General features: G+C 36.6%; 1 protein-coding gene across 5 annotated transcripts in view; it reads left to right on the top strand.

Annotated features, from left to right (window-relative positions):
* The window catches only part of LOC134796354 (putative polypeptide N-acetylgalactosaminyltransferase 9), a 328,216-nt gene extending 301,897 nt beyond the window's left edge, over nt 1-26,319 (top strand). For 2 of the 5 annotated variants that reach the window (XM_063768511.1, XM_063768508.1), the window contains exons 4-14: nt 9,115-9,163; nt 14,321-14,898; nt 16,474-16,524; nt 17,327-17,519; nt 18,185-18,354; nt 18,902-19,066; nt 19,575-20,038; nt 20,382-20,564; nt 20,691-20,798; nt 22,700-22,828; nt 23,939-26,319. In XM_063768511.1, coding sequence (XP_063624581.1) covers nt 14,667-14,898; nt 16,474-16,524; nt 17,327-17,519; nt 18,185-18,354; nt 18,902-19,066; nt 19,575-20,038; nt 20,382-20,564; nt 20,691-20,798; nt 22,700-22,828; nt 23,939-24,100 — 1,857 coding nt within the window. In that variant the 5' untranslated portion in view covers nt 9,115-9,163; nt 14,321-14,666 and the 3' untranslated portion in view covers nt 24,101-26,319. Of the gene's footprint in view, nt 1-9,114; nt 9,164-14,320; nt 14,899-16,473; nt 16,525-17,326; nt 17,520-18,184; nt 18,355-18,901; nt 19,067-19,574; nt 20,039-20,381; nt 20,565-20,690; nt 20,799-21,531; nt 21,637-22,699; nt 22,829-23,938 lie in introns of all 5 variants that reach the window. The other 3 variants (XM_063768512.1, XM_063768510.1, XM_063768513.1) reach the window with 3 other exon arrangements.
* Nucleotides 26,320-26,537: the final 218 nt, after the last annotated feature.

The following is a 26,537-nucleotide window of genomic DNA, read 5'->3' as shown; positions in this document are numbered from 1 at the left end:
TAGGGAATGTTTGTCTATTTGCGGAAAATGCTCAGTAAAGCAATGCCCAGCAAAACTAACTACATCCGAGCCTCATTACTACAAGTACAGACAGTATTAGACGACAGTTTCATGGCCGCACCGCGCAGAGATGCGTGAACTCAACAACCATGACCTATGCGGCGCGGGAGCCCGCCGTAGGCGCAATGCAATCTGGCCGTACATTCCTATTGGCTAAATTGGCTAACCACTGTAAAGCGACCTCTATATTCAGTAACAAGTATGCGTATTCGTAGAACGCTCTTATGATGGTTCGTCTAAGATTTTAAAATTGGAATGATTCTATGACATTACGCTGCTCATCGTATTGTGCACAAACCGGTTTCGATCGTTAACTCCTTGACAAACAAACAGGCAAACCATAGGTATTAGAACTAATATCACGTCAACTTGTGTGTAACTTCGTGTGATATTAGCTCGGTTATATTATTTGTAGTACTTATTATAACAAACTAACTTGAACAATATTTTTCCCTGTATGTATAATTTATTATAAATCTCTGAATATTGAATTGTAAAAATATAATAAAAAAAAAAAAAAAAACTTATATGAATTAGCTATAGGGTATAGTTATAGTTATTGTAAAAATAACAACTATGTACCAATTATAATATGTATCTGGTATTTAACCTGAATCACTCCGTTTGGAAGGAGCGGTACCTCCTAACACAAGTATTGCTATACTTAACAGGAGGTATCCACCACAAATTATTGTATAAATCCACCTAGATACCAAATAAATAATTTTGAATTTTTTGAATTTTTGACTTATATGCGACCTCCGTAGTATTAGGTATATGCGGCCGGGAAATGGGAAATTGACAGCCAAGTGAGATATAAAGTCCCAGTGAAGCGAGGCCGCCTAACAACACAAGGCTAGCAACGCTCCTATCCCGACCAAGGTTTGTGTAGTTTTTTTCCCAAAATTCACGTGGAAATAGAACTTTTCCTAACCTAAAAATAACCTGATCGCTTCTTAAAGTAAGTATATTAACTATTGCAAAGTCTTAAAATCATGAAATGCCATAACAATATAATTTGTCATTTAAAACGGCTCCTAAAATAGATTATTTCCGTCGTACTATCCCTTCGTGCGGCTTTTTGCCGAGCTGAATAACAAAACGCTCATGAATGTTTTAGAGCTTTCCAGGCTAGAATCCAATAGCTGGATGGCCATCAAATATTGACTAGTTTTTTGATCTATTTTGTGCGGTATGCCCTTTACCACAATGACGCTGGGAAATTATTGATACCCTGGTGGAGTACTGGCTAGTCTTTTGTCATTTAACGACCTTTCAGGCCGCCAAAAAGGGCATCTATAGGGGTGAAATCCGTGGATATTTGTTTTTCTAGTTTTTTTTTAGGTATTTAAGTCTTTATCTCTATAACTGTCGTAATTAGGTCGAGTTTTATTTGAAAATTACATAGTACATTTAACTTATCAATGGCGAAAAAAAAAACTACTAAAAATCGGCCCAGTTTTCATCCTCTAGTTTCAAAATAGTCGCGCAAATTTGAGAGATATTTTCAGATACATAGTATGAGTGATACATTATGGGAGGCGAAACCAGAATACTTAATATTAGGTAAATCTATTTTCGGTATTCTGATATGTAACCTCCTAGGTCAAAGTCTACTTAAGTCTCCGGTCGAACCTGCGTAATTTTTATGTCGGAACATCATCGTTTTTTAACTGTATACTGTATGCTTTTGTAATGAATATACACTTGACCTTACATTACGTATGAAAGAACGGAAGGTAGAATTTGTTACAACAAAGGAGATTTTTTATCGGGCGGTCTTCCTAACGTTAATGAGCAAATTTGTCTTAACTTTGTACGTGTACCCGCCGAAAAACCGGTGATTCCTTTTTATAAAGACTGTAGGTAGGATTAACAAAGAGTCGGAATAAGTTTTTGGCAAAAATTTCATTTTTGGTACAAGCTTTTATCGCTGACTGTACTTTTCTTACGACAGACAACTAATACTCATCGAGACAATTCTAAAAACCCCTATTAACACAATTAGGTTACGTTGTTTCATCACAGAGTTCCTATGGCCACCTCCTGTCTCCATCATCAGATCAGCTCGATGGTACCATAATATTGCATTGTCATCCGATTTATACATGCATGCAAAATTTCAGCTCAATCGGAAACCGGGAAGTGGATCAAATTTAACTTGCAAGATTTGATTACAGACCGACAGACAGACAGACAACGGTCAGGTGAAACTAAATAAAAGCTTGTAAAAATGCGTCATGACGTCTCTATATCGTCGAAATAAAGTAAGTATTTCAGAGATATGTACCTACTTATTAAATATATTAAGAACGGGTCACTCTGTAATTTAAGTCGAAAAACGCTCCTCCACACACTCGACACTCCTTGGTACGGAGTGAAACATGTCGAGCGTTTTTCGACTTAAAATACGTGAGTGACCCGTTCTTAACAAATTGAATATGGGTCTCTATTGTTTCCCATAAAGTTTTAAGTAATAAAAAAAAATTAAAAAAAAATATCTATAGGATAACCTAACGAAAATCCTGAAAATTTAACGGTATCAGTTTTATGACTAATGATAATCGGACAATCATTACATTATGACTTTCAATAATTATGTCAAACAAAGGGACCCCATTTAATGTTTCTGTGTCTGACGGAAGTTTTGTTATTAATTAAAATGTACCTACTTAATTCACATATCACGTTTACTAGACGGAGCTCAAAGGAGGTCAATGTGGGGGAGACTGATATAAAACATTTTTGAGTTGGGAATACCGTCATAGGGCAAGAACTCTCGTATTTTGTATACTTACTTCGCTCAGATACGGTCAGAAAGGAAGAGCTTTGCTCCTTCTGCTCTACCGACTCCTGTAAGTAAAGTATGTGTACAAACGCAAGAGTTAGAAGCGACGAAAGAGCTTGTAGACGGTCTTACCTTATAGACGGTCTTCTCAACATTGGTTTTACTCGTAAGACGATTCGCTCACTTCCCAAACGCGCTCTTGTAGTAATAAAGTTAAGTTGCATCTATATCTAAAACCGTCTAAAACCTGTGCAAGCGTGAAAAATTAACAATCATCAATAGGGATATGGGTTAAAGTGGTAAACGTACAAATGAGTCATCATACACTGAGAGAAAAATCATCACCAGGAATTAATAAACAGTTCTGTACTGGGGGAAAAAATGAAGTTTTAGTAGTAATCATGGAAGTTTCACTATTTCTGTAAAATTTATTTATTTCTACAAACAGCTCAGTAATACTAAATCTAATTTCAGCAAACAGACTTTAGTAAATGGAGCATTAAACAAAGTTCAGTATTTGTTACAATCCATTTTTATTACTACTAAAATTCTCCGATTTTTACTAGTAAAGTTTGTGATTTTTGGAAAAAAGCATCTGTGATTTCAAGTTATGATTTTAGTAAATGTCTCACTTACATAGTTTTGTAATATCTAAAAAACGAGTTCGCGGGAATAACATTACCCCATTTAAAATAACAATTCAGTTGTTACTATAGCGACATTACAAAGTTTACTGGTATTTAGTAGATAGACTTGTTGTGTTTATGTTCATTGTTGTACCAATCACTAAACGAGTTTTGTAATACCAACACAGCGAAACGAATGTTAGTGATTTTAGTAAAATTTACTACTTGCTACGTTCATTTGGTTAGAGTTAGTATTGTGTCGGATGTCGGGCGAGCGTGTCTCGTGTCTTCTTTGTTTAAAACATACTTAAGTTAAATAATAAATTTAGGATATATTGTGGGCCATGGACATATTAACCCGCGACCTACTGTGTAGTTGGTGTCTACAGGAATATATTGTTCTGCAACTTCGAGCTAGCTGTTGTTATTCTAGTGATAATGACATCATAGGTAAATCTAAACTGTTTGCAATTCCAACCTCCCTAGCACAGGTGCGCCGCGAGAGCATGTTGCGCGCGTAATAAATACTAGTCTCTTTCTGACTGTATGAATAAGAAAGGAATGGGTAGAATATCTCGACAGGCTTTTATAGTGCCTCTTTAGTACAGAGATATACTACCAAACGCTTTTTTATTCATACAGACAGAAATAGAGACGGGTAGCTACCACGCGCGCGACATGCTCTCGCGGCGCCCGTTTGCTAGGGGCGGAGGAATTGCAAACAGTTTAGTTTTTGCCTGTGACGTCATTATCTCTAGAATAACAACAGCTAGCTTGGAATCGCAGTACAGTTTAGTAAAACCTATGACGTCATCGTCTCCGATATTGCTAAAGCACGCTTAGAATTACAAAACGGTTAGTTTTCACCCATGACGTCATCACCTCCGATATTGCTAAAGCACCTCTCGGAATAACAAAACCAAATTTCTGAAATTACTCTACCATACTTCAAATTACAAATATAGAAGTTGTATTTCCTACTAAATGGAAATGGCTACAAATATAATGACCACCAAAAAATACTTTGGTACCCTAAATAAAAAAAACATGCTTACCAAAAAAAAATTACAGAACACCAAAAAAATAAGGCCTAAAAATACAAAAGTACCACCGTTTTAATTACGACTGCCCTTCAAATTGTATTCAAATACCAAATATATTGAATGACCACCAAAAATCATTAATGATCACCAAATCTTGAAGACCAAATTAATGCGATATTTTCACCTAAATAAATCACTATGATTACCAAAAAATGTATACATATTACCAAATAAAGTAAACTGATGCCAAACTTACTAGCCCCTCCCGCTCAACCCCTCGTACCCTGCACCGCATACCTACCTAACCTACTTTTCTAGTAGCATTTCGTTATGCTACTAGAAAGCAACCCTTACAGAAACGAAATGGTACTATAAAAGTAGGTTAGGTTAGGTTTGGACTGCGACCTTTACAGAAACGAAATGCTACTATAAAAGTGGGTTAGGTTAGGTTAGAACTGCGATCCTCACAGAACCGAAATGCTACTAGAAAAGTGGGTTAGGTTAGGTTTCAACTGCGACCCATACAGAAACGAAATGCTACTAGAAAAGTGGGTTAGGTTAGGTTTGAACTGCGACCCATACATAAACGAAATGCTACTAGAAAAGTGGGTTAGGTTAGGTTTGAACTGCGACCCTTACAGAACCAAACTGCTATCAGAAAAGTGGGTTAGGTTAGGTTACTTAGGTTTGAAATGCGACTCTTACAGAAACCAAATGCTACTAGAAAAATGGGTTAGGTTAGGTTTGAACTGCGACCCTTACAGAAAAGTAATGCTACTGGAAAAGTGGGTTAGGTTAGGTTTGAACTGCGACCCTTCCAGAAAAGAAATACTACTGGAAAAGTGGGTTAGGTTAGGTTTGAACTGCGACCCTTACAGAAAGGAAATGCTACTAGAAAAGTGGGTTAGGTTAGGTTTGAACTCGACCCATACATAAAATAAATACTACTGGAAAAGTGGGTTAGGTTAGGTTTGAACTGCGACCCTTACAGAAAAGAAATGCTACTAGAAAAGTGGGTTAGGTTAGGTTTGAACTGCTACCCTTAAAGAAAGAAATGCTACTAGAAAAGTGGGTTAGGTTAGGTTTGAACTGCGACCCATACAGAAACGAAATGCTACTAGAAAAGTGGGTTAGGTTAGGTTTGAACTGCGACCCTTGCAGAAAAGAAATGCTACTAGAAAAGTGGGTTAGATTAGGTTTGAACTGCGACTCTTACAGAAACGAAATGCTACTAGAAAAGTGGGTTAAGTTAGGTTAGAACTGCGACTGTTACAGATATAAAATGCTACTAGAAAAAGGTGACGAAGTGGATTAATTAATTTAATAGTATTATATTAAACATTTGCACATTTTTAATAAAAATGTGGTTACAATTTCGGTGGTCATTTACTATTTTTGGGTTTACAATGATTACTTTTGTGTCATTTTCTTTAATAGGATAGCAAGATGTATAAATTTGGTTATCATTTCACATTAAAATGGGGTTTGAAATTTGGTAATCATTTAAAATTTTTGGGTTAATAATGATTAGTTTGGTGTCATTTCCTTTAAAAGGATAGTAAAATGTAATAAAATTGGCAATCATTTCATATTAAAATGGTGTTATAATTTTGGTGATCATTCATTATTTTAGGGTGGTAAAATATATTTTTTTGGTATTAAATTTTACTAAATCTGGTGATCAGTTAAATAGCAGCCAATGGAAATTGCAAAAGTCAATTTGTTCCTATTAGTTGACTCTCCTTGTCCCCGGATTAAGTTTTATTTTTGTAATTCTAAGTGTGTTTTTGTTAGTTTTTTTTCTCAGTGTATAAAGAAGGCAACACCTGAATACCACTTTGCCAACCTTTGAGTACGCTGAATAGTCTTAAATTAAAAATTAGAATTATAATTAACATTCATTTACTTCAAGTATCTGTTACTCATGGGTACATAATTTAAATAATAGGTATCAACATTAAACAAACACAAACATTAAACGCATAACATTAAAATTTGAAACATTAAAACATTAAGCAACCGTGTTAAGCACATTGACAATCATCATCCATTTCTCGAATTTCCACCCAAATATTTTACAATACAATAAACCAAATTACAAAACAATCCTTTCAACACGTAAAAATGTAATCAATCCCAAGAGGATAACCCGAAAACCGAGATACAAAGGCAATAAATATTTGATAGGGATCTCAACGGTCTCAAATATCGCGTAAATAACGTTGGACGGCAAATCGCACTATCTGAGAGCACATAAGCCCCGATTTTGTTTTGACATAATCGAATTTAAACTGTGTTGAGTAAATATTACGCTAATTTTAGCGGGGCAGTACCAACACTCTCCTGAAGGTGATCGCTGAGAGGATGGACAGCCCTATCCTCGCTCACTGGATGCCCTTGCATGTCAATTGTCATTATAATTATACTTTCTACTAACACACCTAATATAAGTTACAACTCTCATAATATGTATGTATTTGTATCCGAAATAAATGCTTTCATTTCATTCATTTAGGTTTTAACTTACGTATTTTTATTTTTTAGTCACTCGCGTGACATGTTCAGGCAGTCTAGTACTCCATTTTCAAGCGCTAACGGGTCGGCCACGACATCGAGCGACTTGCGACGGCGGGAGCGATAACCATAGGTTGGAGCGAAAGGTCCGATCGCTGTGTCACGCTCCAACCGTCGCTCCCGCCGTCGCAAGTCGCTCGATGTCGTGGCCGAGCTGTAACAGTGCATGAGTAGCGATAGCCGCGCGTCGCGTACTGTCGCTCGCCGAGCAGCGCGCTGGGAAGCGATGAGATAACCGTTTGGAGGTAGTCTGGCCAGTGTTTTGTCGTTGTAGGTTGTTGTTTTAACAATTTGATATGGTTTATGTGTTATTTTGATTGGAGTTCACGAAATGCAATCGGGTTTCGTCTCTTAAAGCATCTTGCTCGCACTTATTGGAGCGCGAGTGACGCCTGACGCTGATGACGCAAATCAAGGTCATATCAAAGATGAAAACCTTGTCAAAAAAAATTAATTTTGTAATAAGCAGAATAGTCTTCAAGTATTAGGTATACTATGTATTTTAATAACAAAACTTCCGTGAGACACAGACATATTAAATATAATAAGAACGGGTCACTCACGTATTTTAAGTCGAAAAACGCTAGACATGTTTCACTCCGTACCGAGGAGCCCCGTACCGAGGGGTCCGTGAGTGACCCGTTTTTAATATATTTAATAGGTAGTTAATGTAGTTATGTTGTAGAAGTAAAGAAAAAGTTGAAAAAATCACTGTATAAGCCGTTCAAAGAAGTGTGATACTCTTAAGGTAGATGTCGCTACGTGCCTTCTAAGGTGGATATGAAAGATATGGATATCCACCGGCCTCCATGTAATAAATTTGAGTAAGCACCTCCCGTGGGGTTAATGCATAATGTGGGAAATTCCGGCTTAAAGATGACTTTGAAGTCGGAAAGCGGATTTCGATATGTAAAGTAAACTGTGATAAAACGTAGAGAGTACCATTTTGTACCATTTGGATTTGAAACTCTAGGTCCATGGGGTCCCAGCGCGCATAAGTTGTTCGCAGAAATCGAGAAGCGTCTGGTTGACGTAACTGGTGACCGAAGAGCTGGCGGCTACCTCGCACAACGTATCAGGATTGCGATACAGCGAGGAAATGCGGCCAGCATCCTTGGTACAATGCCTCAAGGGCGTATTTTAGATTTAAGCTAGTTATTAATTTCTTTTAGTAATACCACTGTATATATCTTTGTTGTAAATAAATGATTTTAATACGTATAAATAAGTACATGTTAAAGAAAACCTTCCCTGGATTCCTCATTATCAAAATACCTTCTACGTATTACATTTCTTAATATTAATATACCTTCTTCTACGTACTAAAGTGAACTTAATAATTATATATTAATAAGTTCACTATTCTATTCTATTTCTTATTATTTTAACGGCCTCCTAGCCTAGTCGGTAGTGACCCTGCCTACGAAGCAAGAGGTCCCGGGTTCGAATCCTGGTAAGGGCATTTATTTGTGTGTTCATCACAAATATTTGTTCCTGAGTTATGGATGTTTTCTATGTATATAAGTATTTATATACATATATATGTGTATATTATATATATCGTCGTCTAGTACCCACAACACAAGCCTTATTGAGCTTACTGTGGGACTAGGTCGATTTGTGTAAAAATTGTCCTATAATATAATATATATATATATATGAATTAGGACTTAGAGGTAATTATTTTATATGTCCTTTAGCTTCTCAAGTCTCGAACGTTATTTAGGCCACTCAGCGTCAGGAATTTTCATGGCCTAAATTATATGTAACGATAGTAAAAAAAAATTTTTTTCTATGTACCTACCTATCTAAGTATTTGTAGGTAATATGATACATATCGTTGTCTGGTCTGAGTAGCCACAACACAAGCCTTCTTGAACTTACTGTGGGGCTTAGTCAATTTGTGTAAATAATAAAATAATTTATAAATAATATGATGAAATACTAATAAGAAGAACAAAATACACTTTATCGTTCAGCCATGCAGGATATAATTTTAATTTTCTTATTTTCTTTGTTTCAGATTTCAATCTTCGAATCTACAGTTCCTATCACCACGTTTATTGCGGCAGGTAATTAAATAAAATAGAGTCAAACCAAGCTAAGTTGGCAGCGATTTTGGTAGCCCACACGGTGCAAGTGTTAATTAAACGTCATAATTTTATAGACGTGAAAGGTGGGCCAAAATGGTAACCGAGTGGGACCCACGGAACACCATAGATGGTGCTGACCGGGGTGCAGGCAGACCAAAAAGGAGATGGCGGGACGACTTGGACGCATTTTATCCGGATTGGCGAGAACGTACAAATGACAGGGTTGAGTGGAGGAAAGGAGGGGAGGCCTTTGTCCAGCAGTTGGACACTAAACCAGGCTACCAAAAAAAAATAAAAAAAATCATAGAAGTCTGACGTTTAAAATAACACTTGCAGGCTATCAAAATCACTGCGAACTTAGCTTGGTCTAACTCTAGATTTTTTTAATAACCCGGCTAGAAATTTTACAATCAAGGGAAAATCACGACACACCAAAAACATTTTCATGGAAAATGTTGCCAAGACGAAACCATAAGGCTTGCATTGTGAAAAGTTATCAGATCTCTTGTAGAGCCAAGCTTCTAACTCTACAAGCACTAACTTGACAAACTCTACACCTTAGTCAATATATGTGGCTTGGCCGTTTCACAGACAGACAGACGGACACCGGAGTCTTAGTAATAGGGTCCAGTTTTTACCCTTTGGGTACGGAACCCTAAAAACTACATGTTTCTTATAGCCTAATATTAACTAAATATAGTAATCAATCCGTCAGTGGAAGCATTTGACGGTTCAAGGTCATTATAAAAAACAATCCAGTCATGAGGTCAGCAGATGGAATCATCACTGATACTTATCTGTGGTTTCTTAGCTTTTTAGGGTTCCGTACCCAAAGGGTAAAAACGGGACCCCATTACTAAGACTTTGCTGTCCGTCTGTCTGTCACCAGGCTGTATCTCATGAACCGTGACAGCTAGAGCTAGACAGTTGAAATTTTCACAGATGATGTATTTCTGTTGCCGCTATAACAACAACTACTCAAAACAGAATATAACAAATATTTAAGTGGGGCTATCATACAACGAACGTAATATTTTTGCCGTTTTTTGCGTAATGGTGCGCAACCATTCGTGCGCTAGTCCGACTCGCACTTGGCCGGTTTTTTTTGTGCGTGATTACGTATCAGTTCGTTAAGGAAGTGCTTTACAGTGAAAGATTTAAACTCTGAGCACACATTGAGTAGTATTATGATTTTACAATAATTAAGTATGTTGAATGTGTTGTAATATTGTTATATACGATTAGCAGTGCATCTCGCGTGCACGAATCGCGAACAATCGCATTATATCAATATCGAAACCTTTACTGATGAAAATCGGAAACTTTTTAGTAAATAATTACCTACCTACTACTGCCCATTACGATACCGAGTTTATGGTAAACACTAGCATAGTAACGTAATGGACAAAGACAGTTTTGTCACTTTATTTATTAGAATTGCAAGAACTGGGCATTAAAAGTAAAATTAACAAAGAGTCGGCAAATAAAAAACGTTTTTTTTTTCGATGCTCATAATTTGATGTAGGTTTTACGTTATACGTTAACAAAGCTTCAATTTAAAAAACCTACCCAAAAATTAACAGACCCATTCTCTCAACCGCTCAGAATGTCATGTGTTTCAATCTCACTCGAATTCGTCATATTTATTTCATTAATAGAAATAAAATCGTTAGCGGTCGACTCTGCTTAGGGCCAGTTGCACCAGCCACATTTGACAGACTGATCAACGTCAGCCGGCGCGCCCCGGCGCTTTACTATCAAACTTTCCATAAGTACATAAAAATTTAGCGAACTCTTTAACGATACGAACAGTTTGGTGCAACCGACGCTTAGTCTTACTACTAAAATTAACAAAGAAAGCTGTTGAATGAATCGAACAAAACGCTCCATAAATTAAACAGCGTCACTACCATCCTCCTAATGAGATGGGCGGCGATAAAAATAAAGGAACTCAAAAAGCACAAAAGTCTGCGGTGCGACTGGCTCGTTAACATAGATCACTTACCTTACCTAATACGAGTAGATGGAGTATGGACTCGCGGTCACCAATCATAAGAGCAGTTACCTATAGTATAAACTAGAGATGGGCCGAATATTCGGTAATTATTCGGTATTCGGCGTATTGGGTATATTTTTCAATGTTCGTATTCGGCCGAATAGTTTGGTTCGAACTGCCGAATATTTACCGAATAAACTAATTCTTATTTAAGGGGCGTCCGCTAGCTGGCATGGGTGCACTTCGCGGCCAGACATAAGACGGGTCCGTTTCTTTTCATATTTTCATAAACATTCCCGGCCGGTCCAGAGGGGAGGGGTCAAAAATACGTGCGGAGCGGAGTGCAGATCGCGGACCTGTATGAACTTGTTTTCAGCGTTTAAGGCAGTTTTAGCCTAACCGAATATTCGTATTCGGTGTGATCTAAACCGAATATTCGGCCGAATATACGTATTCGGCAAAGTCCATATTCGGCCCATCTCTAGTATTAACTAAAGAGCGTAACAGATTAGAGTCGGACCAAGCTAACTCTGCACAATTAATGCAAAATTTCTATAAAAATATGACGTTGTTATGACACTCACTTTATTCTGCTCAAGTCGGTGCAAAGTTGTCTTAGATGAAATCTAATTCAGTTCAGTCCACTTTTAAGACTAAAGGTTCCGTCACACAGGCGCGTTCTCCGGGCGGGGCGTGAGCGCGGCGTGAGCGTTTTAATCAGTGTTGGCCGAAAGTTAATGCAAATTGAAAATGCTGGCCATTAACCATTATAAATTGAATCGTAAACTGTAATCGTCCGTTACGGTTTAAGGTTCAATTTATAATGGTTAATGGCCAACATTTTCAATTCGCATTAACTTTCGGCCAACACTGGTTTTAATATGTAAAAGCGGCGCGCCCCGCTCACCCGCACGCCCGGAAAACGCGCCTGTGTGACGAAGCCTTAATACACACGCCAGTTAGAGAAGAGAAGTTCGGGGTGAATGGCATAGAGTGCAACTCATTACGGTTCACAGGGTAGTACATATTTAATTTTATAAGTAAAGCTCGGTTTTTATTAAACGCTAAATACTCGTTCATAATATGCCGTTACATTGCCTAATACTAAGGTATAATCAACTTAATTATTTGACCAATTTAACTGGTTTCTCGTACCGCCTATATGAGTCGTCTATGGGTGGTAATTTACGCTCGTAAAAGTCGGTCATTTGCCGTACAAATTGTAATGTGTTCGGCTGAAAAATAGCTCGGGCACTAGAGCCGATAATGTGGGGCGCCATTCGTCTGCGGTGGACCCTTGACTGGTGGGTGTGGGGGTATCTGTATTGTTATTCCCAGTTACTACTACTATAAGATTCGTAGGTAGAAAGGTCCACAGGTCGCAGAAAGCAAATCGGGACTGGAACCTCAGGTGGCATGAGCATTCTCTGCCAAAAATGTTAGTGCCGCTCACGCATCGGCCTCCCACAGTCGCCAAAGCCGTTGTCTAAACAGCAATCGTCTGCAATAGACGCAAAGGCCTGTGATGATATGAAGGTCCACTTCAAATAAAAAGACAGCATGGCATTTAAGCACTTGGAACCCGTGTCGACCTTATTTTAAGAGCCCATCAACGTGCACACTAGCGCCACTGCTAAATAATCGTGATTATTTCAATTTAACGAAAGATATTTAAAAAAATGGGGCCGCTACGTACTGTATTTTGTATTTAAGTATACCTTTTGAATACAGCAGAGTTTTTATGTTGCTGGATTCCTCGATCTATGAACACAAAACAAAAACGGCCGTTTTAACTTTGGACGCATAGATTGACGAATCCAGCAACATAAAAACTAGTTTGATCTTTATCTTTCTCTCTCGATATCTTTCTTTAAATTTAAATAATCACGATTATTTAGCTGTGGCGCTAGTGTGCACGTTGATGGGCTCTTAACCCACGGACCTATTAGGCCCGTACGGCATTACACTCTGCTTAGCCTTGGCCTTAACCATTCATTATCTTGTTATGGTATACCCTGACTGTAGGGAATGCCCTAGCTTCACAAATGTCTATATATCTGAATCTAAAACTCGAAAATTTGTACTATACTGGTTTGCCTAAGTCAAACATTCGGAGAGTGATAGGAAGAGCATTATCTAATGTTCATCGATTATTGGAGTCCGAACGTTGTGCGGTAATTGTGATCGAATGATCGCTATAACTTTACGAGGAATTCAAGTACTGATACAATGAAGCACGGAATTGATGAGTTAACTACTCTGTGTAATGATCGGAGTAATTTGTGAGCATTTACGATAATTTTTAGTAATATAATTTAAATAAATGATTTTTTTTATATTGATAAAATATTGCTCGCAGGCATCGCAGCACGCAAGAAAAGACTGTTAAAAACTTGTATTAAAACTATTTATTTTTAGACAACAATAGTTTGATACGTACGTTTGCTAAGCTATATTAACAGCCGACCTCCCGACCCAGTACCATTACCTTCCTGGCAGGAATTCGAGGAAAAATCGCCGGCAATATGTCAGCGCGCGAATGTCAAGGGTTCATTATTGCCGCGCTCTGTTTTGCTCTGGCTTTTTAAAACGGGGGGGATATTAATTGTGTGCTAACATATATAAATGATGAGTGTTTTAAAGGTTGACATGTTTTTTTTAAATATAGGTAGAAACGGATAGGTGAAGTTGAGTTAGGTTTTATTTACTTGGATGAGTTTGACGCAAATGTCAAAAACGAGTATGTTTGTTATACTTATTGTTGGAGATTCGGAATAAAGAAACCAATATTTAAGTACGTATATAATCTATCTAACGTTTGAAACCCTCTCATATAAGTTATGTCATAAGAGACCTACCTATCTAATAAATATTATGTGTCGTTATTTGTTTAGTATTTACAATACAAGTTTCATGGAGTCTATTGCAGGGTTAAGTCGATTTATGCAAGATTTTACTATTACTATAAATATTATAGGGCTATAAATGTTTCGTTTCTTAAGAAATTATTATACTTTGTTGACTAATTAAGGTACACTTTGTTTTAATCCAAGTTACATTGTAACCTTGTTAGTGGTAGGGCTATGCTTTAAATAAGTATGTAGTTGAATTGTAAATGAATTACTTTCTTTTATTTACAGATTGTGAGGAGACCTCAAGATTATGGAAGTCAACAAATTCCCATGGACGCGTTACATATGAAAGAAGATAAACCGACTGGTTTCTGAGAAAAAAAGAGTTTTCAGACGAAACTGAAACAATAGTCATGTGAAGGAAACATTAAAACTTGATGCAAACTGTCATATCTACTAAGCATATCTTGGAACGCTAAAAGCTTACATATCTGATTCATTTTATGCTAGTCACCATTTGTGATTACTCTAGATAGTAAAGAATTGCTCAAATTTTATAATTTAAGTTCTCTAAGACTCGAAATATTGAAATGTATAAAATCTAGAGAAGTTATAGAAGTGTGAGAGAATAAAGATGAAGTTCTTCAGTATGTTGTTTTTAAGAAGACGCACATGGATATTAAAGGCAGTGCTGGTATTAACGGCGTTATGGTTCATGGTAGCACTGCTGACTACCAATGGTAGTAGGAATTCCTTAGTTGCACCGCCGATAGAATACGAAGATGCGGAGGCGAAACCTTACAAGATGGCGAAACCTACCTCTGTTAAGAAGAAAAGCGATAATTATGGAAATAATCTGTCTGATGGTGAGTTTGATTAATACTTTAAGTTATTTCTAAAAAGGCTTAGTTCATTATTTTCTTTATATTAGTTATCGCATTAAGTTATCAAAGTGCGGGTAAAATATTTTGATAAGTAAGGTCATGGTGGGTTAAGAGAAAAATAATTAATTTGCTCGGGGCAAGAGCAACAGTATGAGGATTCCTTACATGTGGTTCTCTTGCCCCAATGTTGGTTATACATGGGGTCAGAGATAGGGGTTCAACTTTTCATTGCATGACCTGTGGTGGCTGTGGTGTTGGTAGGTGTATGATAACATTGATAACTGTTTGTTATTACATGTACATTAATGGTTTTGGTTATTTGTGTATTTTCATTATGTTGTACATTATGATATATTATGAATATTGTTTAAAGTGTTAAGTGTTTGTGATTAAATCTATTACCACTACCTACTTGATAAGATGAGTCTGCATTTTTTGCAGAATCGCAAAGACTCATAAAGAAGCATTTAAAATATAATAAAAGTTATACATTTTTAACCGTTGCTGCTCTTAAATGAGAATGGCCATTAAAGCACCTTTTAGAAACACATAAAGACATTAAAACACTTAATTTGCATAATTCCCTCATACAATCGCATCGTTTGTAAGTCATGCACAGGAAATGGTTATGATAATCTTAAGCTAGAATTTCCTTTCCTTGAGACTTTCGTCCGCGACGATTGAGTAGTCTTTTCAAAAGGGCTTATGTTTGTATGGTTTTCGTAGAGAAATAAGCCCTTTTGAAAAAACACTCCTCGATTGTTCTAAGATCCACACAATTGAAATGCTAATCGAGATAGGGTCTATGAATTGCATGAATACCAATCGTACTTGTGCTGACTTTGGTGTGGGGAACTTGCATTCAAAATATTTACCTCATTTTTGTATCGCCTTTAAATTGGCTGTTTCTTTTTCACACAATCAAGCGACATGGAGGCCAATTCGAACGTACACTTTGACATCTAAATGATACCTTTGATATTATTTGGTTATCTTTCGCTCGTATTTGTCAGTACATGTATTGGCGCGATCGAGCGAGACGCACAGGCGAATGTGAACAATGTGACATCGTTTTCTGTGGGTCGACATATTTCATGATGTTGTTTATCCCGTACTAAAACTTGTTCAGTATGGCCTAAATATTTATCCTACAGATTTAGTATGGATGATCACTGAAATAACATTTGCTTTTTAATTTGTTAAAAGAAAATTTATAATAACAATTTTACTTGGACGTTACTTTTCCTAAGTGAAGCCAGAAATAACAAACTTACTGTTGATGTTTAAGTGTAAACTGTGAAGTCAAAATGCAGTATTAATAAGTTTAGCTTTTAAAAAGTTACTACTGTGCTTGACTTAAAGTGTTATTTCTAATCTTGCTTTATACAACAGAGCTTGTATTCTCACAAACATTTAAACATTTCTCAACATTAAAAGTAATGCAAGTTCCCCATTGAACTATTTGACTTTGTACGTGTTAGTTGTGTCTAATATTGCTGCATGTTTGTTAACTGTGTTGCTTTTACTTTTATGTTTTGCATGATTTTGTGATCACAGCAAAGAAACGGATCAATTGGATGGCTCGGATTGCTTCTAAAAATGAGGAAGGTAATGTTGATGGTGTTTTATTACTAATACGCAATTTTAATAATAGTTTAGTTTTACACACTTTAGTCACTAGTGATACATCAGTTCAATTATTATCCTATGTTCGGTCAAGAGATTTGATTTATGTACCTTTTACAGATGTACCTAGTGCAAAATCTTTTTCCATTGTATTTTCACGGAAACGTACGTACGTGTGTTATGCTATTTCAGTCAGTCAATCTCAGTGCAAAGCATGACAAATCCGAACGTTTTCAAGAAAATACGATGGTAAATTATTATTCACTACATCTGTAACAGTTACAATAATATGAGATCCAGTAACTTCAAACTTCAACATTTATTAAGCAAATAGGCCACAAGGGTACTTTTACACGTCTACATTGAATTTATATAGGTACAAGCAAATATAATAATAATACATCAACAATTATAAAATACAACTGCAACTACTAATTCAAACTAACACTGATATTCAAACTAACATTGATTCTCATTGACTAGATACGAAAGTTTACAATATCACATTTCTTATCTTGTTCTGTACATATGTATTAAATGCCACGGTCATGTTCCCAACGTTTATTTGACTTGATTGCACTTGTTGGATATAGTATTTTATTTTTACGACACGGCTTTAAGAATAAGAAATGTTTATCCATCTCCGTCTCTCAATATACATTATCTGCTAAGAAAGGAAATATCTGTAAAAACCCTCCTCTTGCCCATTGAAAGAGGAATGTAGCTTGAACAGCGGGCCATGATGCTTGTGATGATGATGATGCTAATGACTAACGTTTCGTAGGTCTAGGTGTACTAGCGGCGCCTGGATCAGACAACGCACCAGGAGAACTAGGAAAGCCTGTAGTTCTTCCGAAGAACGTCAGTGAAGAAACAAAGGCTGCTGTGGCTGAGGGATGGAAGAAAAACGCGTTCAACCAGTACGTCAGCGATCTCATATCGATTAGGAGGAAACTGCCGGATCCTAGGGACGAATGGTGAGATTCAATCATTAAACACTACCTGCTAGAATTTTCTAATTTATATATTACAGCTTAGGTAGTATAGTTTAGTAGAGAGGATAAGGATTCAGTAATACTTACATTGAAATTTAATTTATTAACTGCCCTCCCCATTGTTGAGCTACTGAGGCTATTTAGTGAATTAGAGTCTTATTATGCAACGACATCTTTTGATTCTTATTCAAGCTGGAAGGATTATAATTAAAATTGCAACTGGTCGAGCTTATAACACACCTATTTAAATTAACTTTCATTTATGTAAAGAACACAATTAAGATCATTTTAAACCATGACAAGGTTTAACAACTTCTGTGGACAATACTATAAAAGTTAACGACTCTGGTACATATAATATAACCCGTTTTTCATTATTATTATTATTTATGACTTGAGTCTCAAGTACTAGATACTATAAAACGGGTGTGACCCAAATAGGTTAAGTTACTTGCATAAAAAAGAGCGTATCTCGCCATCAAACTTCACAGTTTGGCGAGTTTTATGTTATTTATAAAATGTATTTTAGTGTATCATGTATAAATAAATAAATAAAAAAAAAAAACACAAAAAATACTTGGTGTGCAACATCAACGTCTCTAATCACAATTATTTTAATAAATATTGATATTGATATTTTTTACCAGGTGTAAAGCACCAGGGCGTTTCCTCAAAGATCTCCCGCAGACGTCCGTCGTGATCTGTTTCCACAACGAAGCCTGGTCCGTACTGTTACGGACGGTCCACTCCGTGCTCGACCGATCGCCGGAGCATTTGATCAAGGAGATCGTGCTTGTGGATGACTTCTCTGATATGCGTATGTATTTTGTATCTCGCGAATGGAATGGATACGAACAATCTTAAATGTTCAAACAATATACGCCCTCTTTGTATCTAAAGGAAAATCTGTTTAGTGCACCAATAATATATGCACGTTCACTTGAAGTTTTTTATACTCTATAAAAATTCTTAATATAGGTACTTGAATAATTCCTTAGAATGAGAAATAAAACTGGAATATTCTTAGTGAGCCTTAGTGTACCTATATTCAGCAGTGACTGCGTTGCAGTAGCAATATGTATTTGAGAAGCAAATAAAACTTTTGCATTAAACTTGAAACGACTAATAAAATAAGCCAAAGAAGATTCTACAAAAGATTCTGCGTTTAACTAATTCGGTTGGCATGAAGTTAGGTCAACTATGGAACGATTAAAGGCTTGATTGCAATAATTTAATTACATAAACTCGTTTTAGTCCCAAAACTTGAAAATCACCGCGCAACTTTAAGCGCGCCTATGATAAGTGGTACTACTATAAATTTTTAAAGATTTCTTAGACATTGACAATTTTCTATTCATTTCCAGCTCACTTGATGCAGCAATTAGACGACTACATGTCGTCCCTGCCGAAAGTGCGGATAGTCCGAGCTCCGCGCCGGGAAGGTTTAATCAGGGCCCGACTGCTCGGGGCGCGATACGTGACTGCGCCGGTCCTCACCTATCTAGACAGCCATTGCGAGTGTACTGAAGGTAAACTTATTGTTGCCCGTAGGCGAAATGTCTGGGCTTTTGGATCGATTTTATTATTCTTCACACCTTGCCAGAACTTTAAAGAGATCTGTAGACAATATTGAGCTAATTTTTCTTCCTATTTCTGAAGAGCTACGTATAATGCGATAAATACATATCAATCTTAAAATAACTCTGCTCTGCCGGGCTAACACATGATGGGTGCGACAGTATCTCACCGCGAGATAGACTACCCGTCCCTCTTTACTTAGTACAGTTAGAAAAAGACGGGTACTCTATCTCGCGGCGTGATACTGTCGCGCCAATCACGTGCTTTATTGCTGAAAGAAACTTATCACACTTATATGCTGAAGTCGGAGACAGTAAATTTTCTGACCAACTTAAAACTAGCAAGTATCAATCTTGTAACTTCTACTAGTTTTTGAAAATAATTAGTATAATGCTAATAGCTCAACTACTATATTCAGAAACTCACTTGGTTTATTTTATACAATCAATATTTTTTTAGGATGGCTTGAACCTCTACTGGACAGGATAGCGCGAAACAAAACTACGGTCGTATGCCCCGTCATCGACGTAATCGACGATAACACTCTTGAATTCCACTACAGAGACTCCACGTCCGTCAACGTTGGAGGATTTGACTGGAACCTTCAATTCAATTGGCACCCAGTGCCAGCCAGAGAACGTGCCAGGCATACCAATACTGCTGAAGCAGTATGGTCACCAACTATGGCTGGTGGACTTTTCGCTATTGACAAAGCATTCTTCGAAACATTGGGAACGTATGACAGTGGCTTCGACATCTGGGGAGGCGAAAATTTGGAGTTGTCCTTCAAAACGTGGATGTGCGGTGGGACTCTGGAAATCGTACCCTGCTCGCATGTAGGACACATATTTAGGAAACGGTCTCCGTATAAGTGGAGGACTGGTGTTAACGTGTTGAAGAAGAATTCAGTTCGGCTTGCTGAGGTATGCCTATAAATAGTTTTAAACCAAGTTCTGTTCCGAAACTCTGAAAACTGTTTAAAATCGAGAGTTGAGTCGCATACTCAATTATATATTCTAACTGCTTCTTTTGAAAATCACTTACTTATCATGCCCAGGACAAAATATCAGAATAGAAAAACGCCTGAGAGCAAATGAGATAAATATTAGCCTTCTACTAGTTCACAATAATTAATATTAACATATTCACAATGTTTACCAATATTTCTTTCTTTTCGTACAATAAAGTGTTTAGTTACTTACTCACAATAATTTAAACCTGATAGGATGGTTCAGTTCACTTCAATTAAGGTATGCATTTGTTTAGGTATGGTTGGATGACTACGCAAAATACTACTACCAAAGAGTTGGCAACGATAAAGGCGACTTCGGCGACGTCAGTGGCCGAAAAGAGCTCAGGAGAAAACTAGAATGCAAATCCTTCGAGTGGTATCTTAAAAACATTTATCCTGAACTCTTCATCCCTGGCGAGTCAGTGGCCCATGGCGAGGTGAGTTTATCTTTATTTTTCTCGTTTTCTTTAGAAAATTTTAATAATATGAGTAGTTTTATGATCCTCAATTTCGAGTGCTAATTTATGTTGACATTGAACGTGCCTTCCAAATTACCTATGCAGATCCGAAACGTGGGCTTCCAAAAGACGTGTTTGGATTCACCAACGCGCAAGTCCGATCACCATAAACCCGTCGGACTGTACCCGTGTCACCGGCAAGGCGGCAACCAGGTTAACTGTCGTTTACACCACCTAAAGCGGCAGTACCACATTCTAGGAGTTTCTGTTTCTTTTTGTGTCCTTTTGAGTTCTTTTTGCACTGTCTAAGCACGTTTAGCACGCCGTATAGCACACGTTGCATGGATTAATGTTTTCTGGTTTTTTCATCACGAGTTAGATGCGAAATGAAGCATTTAGCCGCAGATACTGCCTCGATGGGGAAGATGTTGATGACTCATCGAAAGAAGAACTTGTTAGGATTCATAAGTGCCACTACTCGGGTGGCAATCAGGTAGCCTGAAATGAAATACGTGATTTTGGGTGTGTCGTTATTAGAAGGGCTAGAGTGGCAACCTTCTTTTAAGTTCAACTTATTCAATTATGTGGAATAAGTGTTTCATCATCAACTCTTACATAAGAATTTTCATTATCATTCGGTTTAACATGATCACTTGACTTAACAAGGATTGCATCTTCGCGCGGCGCTTTACACACGCTCAAAAGCTTGTATGGAAATTCCAATAAACCGTCATTTTCACTTATGCTCTTGAGTGTATTTTCTCGAATGACGTCACGCGATTTCTATATTTACAAGACCGTAGAGTGATCCTGAGTATGGATGGTGGTATTAATCATACTCAATGTTTTTTCGTCATTTTTTTTTATCCTACCTTATCTGTCAAGTGATAATGATACCCGGGCACGCTTTCTTTTGGCACGCCTTTAAACTTATGGATCACAATAGATCGCGAACCGCGGATTGGATACATGCCTCGACTCCGCCGCCAGTCCAGAAGACATGAAGAAGCCGGTCGGCGCCTGGCCTTGCCATGGGGACGGAGGCAACCAGGTTTGTCAGAGGCTGTCTATGTCACCTCACTTTTCCTTTCATGTAGTTGGTGTCGGTGATTCATTCAGTAGCGGTAAGTTGGTGGGTAGAATAGCTAGTGCAACTGACTGCGAAGTCTTTAATGTCACGCGATTTCCCTCCACCTCTTTTAAATGTCCTGGATGAAATTGTTAGAGCACGTTTACAAAAGGATGTCTCGCATTGGACCAAGTGCTGTGCATTGTAACGAATCCTTAGCAATATTAAGTACAAACGCGGTAAGTTGTGATAGCCTTTAATATAGATTCATTTACCAATTTAGCGTATTTTTCAATAAACACACTAATCAGGACTTACCCTAGACTAGATTGACGCACCAAGTTCTAACAAGTATGCTTAAATAATGCTTTCATAACATTACTTATTTTAGAATATAATTAATTCATCATTTTATCCACCATTTAAATAAGGCACGACGGCATGTTAAATGGCTTTGATTATTTCAGAGGTAAATTAATGTTCTAGATAAGCAATAGTAGAAAGAGCTTATCTTTTAATGGGATCCTTAAGGGTTAACAAATGGAGAAAATAAATCCGAACTGGTAATTGTATAAGTTCAAGTTATTTAAACCAATATTACTCCTACAACTTGGGTACTGCCGCTAGGTTTATTAGTTATTAAGTGACGTTTACAATCTAACTTATTCATGTTAAACATATTCAATACTTCATTCATTGTATTTACCATAGTTGAATATGTTTAGATTGTTTAGTATATTCTTCATCTGTATTTATTTGTGACTTGTGTTTGTTTGACTTTAGTAGCTAGTGTAAGATCTACTTTTAACTGAGGGATGGGTCTTCCTGTTTTGTATATATTTATGGTTTAACCTGATTCCTTTTTCCCATTAAAATTAGAATATATTTTTTGTTTGACTTTGCTTTTATCATCAATTTTGTTTTAGCCGTTAGACACATTTAACTGACCATTTTTAAACCTTATTAACGTAATAGAGTTTACAAATGTTCAGTCAATTTGTATCTAATAGGGCATCTGTTATAACATAATGCATAATGTTTACAGTACTGGATGTACTCGAAAACGGGTGAGATTCGCCGTGACGAGACGTGCCTGGACTATTCGGGGCACGACGTGGTGTTGTACCCATGCCACGGAGCCAAAGGCAACCAGCTGTGGCTCTATGATGAAAAAGTAAGTATAACATACTAGCTATTACCCGCGACTTCGTCGTACGATGTTTTTTTAAAGCTTATTAAGTGTCCTACTGCTGGGTAGGTTTAAGTAGGTATTACTTAAGTGCAATATCTGTCCAGTTGTTGAGAAACCGTCCCGGCATCCATCCCTCCATCATCTCGCCATCACTCTTAGGCCGACCACTCTGGCGTTTAAAAATTAAATGAATGAAAATATTTATTTGTAACAAAATGGGTATACATAAATGACCTTAATGTCATCAAGAACTTTACGTTGTGGCACTCACCAGGCACAATTAATGTTAAATATAACGGCGGAATCTGTCAATTTTTAACTCATATTAAGATGACGTTGTCAGTGTGTTCGATGCAACAGGCCCTCAAAGCTTCGAGCAACACCGGCTTCCGACACATCGGAAGGGAGGATCGGGTGGGGGGTTTTTTGCGGGGGAAAGGTGAACACAGTCGCATTTCTCACACACTTACATACAAAATCCAATCTGTAATGACGACACAAATACATAGAAAATGACACACGGCAAAGACAAATCTTGCAAACCTCGATCTCTTTTTGTGTACGGACGAGTCACAAGTGTCACAACACGCACACTAACACATTTTTGTCGAAGTATTTTATTGTATTCTGACAGATTCGGATTTGTCGCTCGACCGATCCGCAATTTGTACTGGGCGAGCAAAATCGATAAATCCAACAATTACATGAGACTAAAATATAATAATTGTGTTTAAATGTAATTAAACGTATGATATGTAAAAAAATATTACATGTGAAATGTAACACCTTCTTTTTGTAAATTTGATGTCTCCGACCTCTTTTTACGACAAAAAACCGAGCAATTAGGCATTTTTTCTGCTGCTGTGTTCACGCGCGCGCCTGGACTCGGTCTAGTGAAAAATCCGAGCGCAACTAGTTTTATTATCCGCGCTAGATCAGTTGATCTTGTACCTAGGCAGAGGGGAAATAGTGCGAATGCCGCCTCCCTTCCGTGTTGCTCGAAGCCTCAACTGACCAATTTTGATATTCAATCCAATACATTTTAATGTTTTGATTAGTGATATACTTACTATTTCCTTTGTTTTCTTGCAGTCGAAGTTACTGAAGCACGGTTCCAGTGAAAAATGCATGGCGATATCGGAAAACAAGTCCAAAATCACCATGGAGTCCTGCAACGAAGATGAAATCCGGCAACTGTGGACCCTCGAAAACTTCCGCCCCGACAGACTGGGCCCAGACCTTATGTTTATTTAAACCGATAGAGTGGGTTCAGAACTATTGTTCATTTGAACAACGAATGGACCCACTGCTCCTATTGCTATAAATATGGACATTTTGAAATTGGACACAAATATGTGTCTTAGTGTTGATAATGAAATTATTATTAATGATTCACTTGTTGTTGAAAGCAATGTGTGCATATCTGTGTTTAAATTTAAAAGTGATTTTAATGACGGACTTGTTAAATAAAATAGTGAACCGGTGAAGTCATATTGTGATGGCACTAATGAAATGTGATTAGAAGTTTTGGGAAATAGTGATGGAACAATATTTCATTCCGTTGTTACTGAAGCCGTGTTGATGTTGTAATATGAATAAAATGCATTTTCACTAAAATAATAACCTATAATTAAAATGAGGTTGTGAACATTTTAGTGAAAAGGTATTAGAAAATGTAATAAATGTATGTCCATAGATTCATGATTTAATCCCTTTCGATTAAACGGGTGATGTAAGTCGATGTACCTATTTCTAAAGTTTAAATAATTATGCAGTTTTTGGCCTAAATTATAGGTTCCTTGAGGGCGATTCGAATCGTATCTGTCAGTTGTCATAGTGACATTTCTGATGGAAGAAATGACACTGTTGACAGCTGACAGACCATACCCATAACCGTTTCGTAACAAGATTATGAAGTTCGAATCGCCCTCCTTGATTTATGTGCCAGTGAATTTTCAATAAATCTGTATGATTGTTTGATATTTAACTCCCATTTTTATTCCAATGGAAAACTAGTAATCTCATTGGTGTATTTATTTAATTTAGTAGGTTTTTAATTGAATTGGATTTTATATTGGCATTAATAATTATAGTATTGTTATTTTTTGTTTTTCTATTTCGTTATGTTATGAATACATATTTTATGAAATTATTTAGCTAAAGAGAGTAAAAATTTAAAATGTTTGTACATATCTTGAAAATCTTGAAATACATATGATTTTTATGAATAGTTACATAAATAAAAGCTTCATAAGTATTGCTAACGTAGCAATAGTAACAGATATTTGTATATTTCGATTTGTGATTTTTATTAAAAGCATAAAATAGTACCTAGATATCAATTGACTACAAAACTAGACTTTGATAGGGTAACGATAAAAAAGTTTGAATATTATTGTTCACTTTTATTTAGAATAGGTATAGATTTTGTTTATTAAGTTATTTTTAGATCGAATTTATTTTCATGTACAGTCGCCATCAGATATAACGGAGCGGCTAAGGTGCTCACAAATATCTAAACACACTTCTCTTGTCAAGGCGCATTCAAAAATAACTGAAGACGCATCAGATATTTTGAGTACCTCGGCTGCTCCGATATATCTGATAGCGACTGTCGTTGTGTTGACTACGGAGAAATCGTAACTAAAATTGACTGAAATTACGTAGAATAGTTCAACTTTTTCTAGATGCTCTTCGTCTAAAATACTTAAAATAAATAGTTCAAATGTAAGGTAACATTAGTGACAACCGTTCACAATACATATCTAAAGCATATCTGTATTTTATTATATCAATTCAACAATTACTTACTTTTACCAATTGAAGAAAAAAAACCAATAAGGAATTTCATTCCTATCAACTTGTTGGTTTTAATAAAACATCTAAAATTGAGTTCTTGTACAAAATAGCCTAAAAATAATTTACCGACTTTAATTGTTATTCCATTATTTTCCATTGTTATAAGATACTTTAACATTCCTACAACCATGTGATTCAATTGAATAGTTATTAGAGCGTACAAATTCAACTGCCTGTAAATGTAAATGTGTGGAAACGGTTACAGCTGCGAAATGGACTTGATCTAAACTAAATACAATACCTTTCATTCTTTTAAATACTTGCAATAGTTTCCTGTTTTATGAAGTTGATAGTTTTGAAAAAAAAGTTAAAACACGTAGTTATTACAATAAAAAAAAAAACATGTTACCGTACACAGTACAAAAATGATTTTAGATATGGTTATGTAAAAATTTAACTCTTTTTTATAATTTTACTAGACCAAATTGAAGTATTTGGTCAAACAAAGATATTGCAAGTTGCACTACTGGTTATATACCTACAGTCAAGTCAGTAGGGTAGAGTGGGGTACCTACAGTGGATCACGGGGGTCACAGTGAATAAGTATATACCTATTTTAAAACTTTGCTTGTACCTACACAGATAAAGGCTCTCTATGAGACATTTATCACATGCATAAAAAAGTCTACAATCAAAATATTACGATCGGTGTAAACTAGGGTGGTTCACGTTTGTATGGGAAAAATTCAAACTTTAGCTAGAAGAAGCGGCACCCCCTCATTTTGTTACAATTATTATGTTGACAAAATACGCCAAGTATTGTAATCTTATCTCAACTACAAGGGGGTGCTCAAACACTTTGAAAGGCCATAGTCGGTTTTCCATAGTAAGT

This window comes from Cydia splendana, chromosome 13 (genome assembly GCF_910591565.1).
Source record: "Cydia splendana chromosome 13, ilCydSple1.2, whole genome shotgun sequence".
NCBI classification, from domain to species: domain Eukaryota; kingdom Metazoa; phylum Arthropoda; class Insecta; order Lepidoptera; family Tortricidae; genus Cydia; species Cydia splendana.
This window is presented reverse-complemented; position numbering and strand designations above follow the sequence as displayed.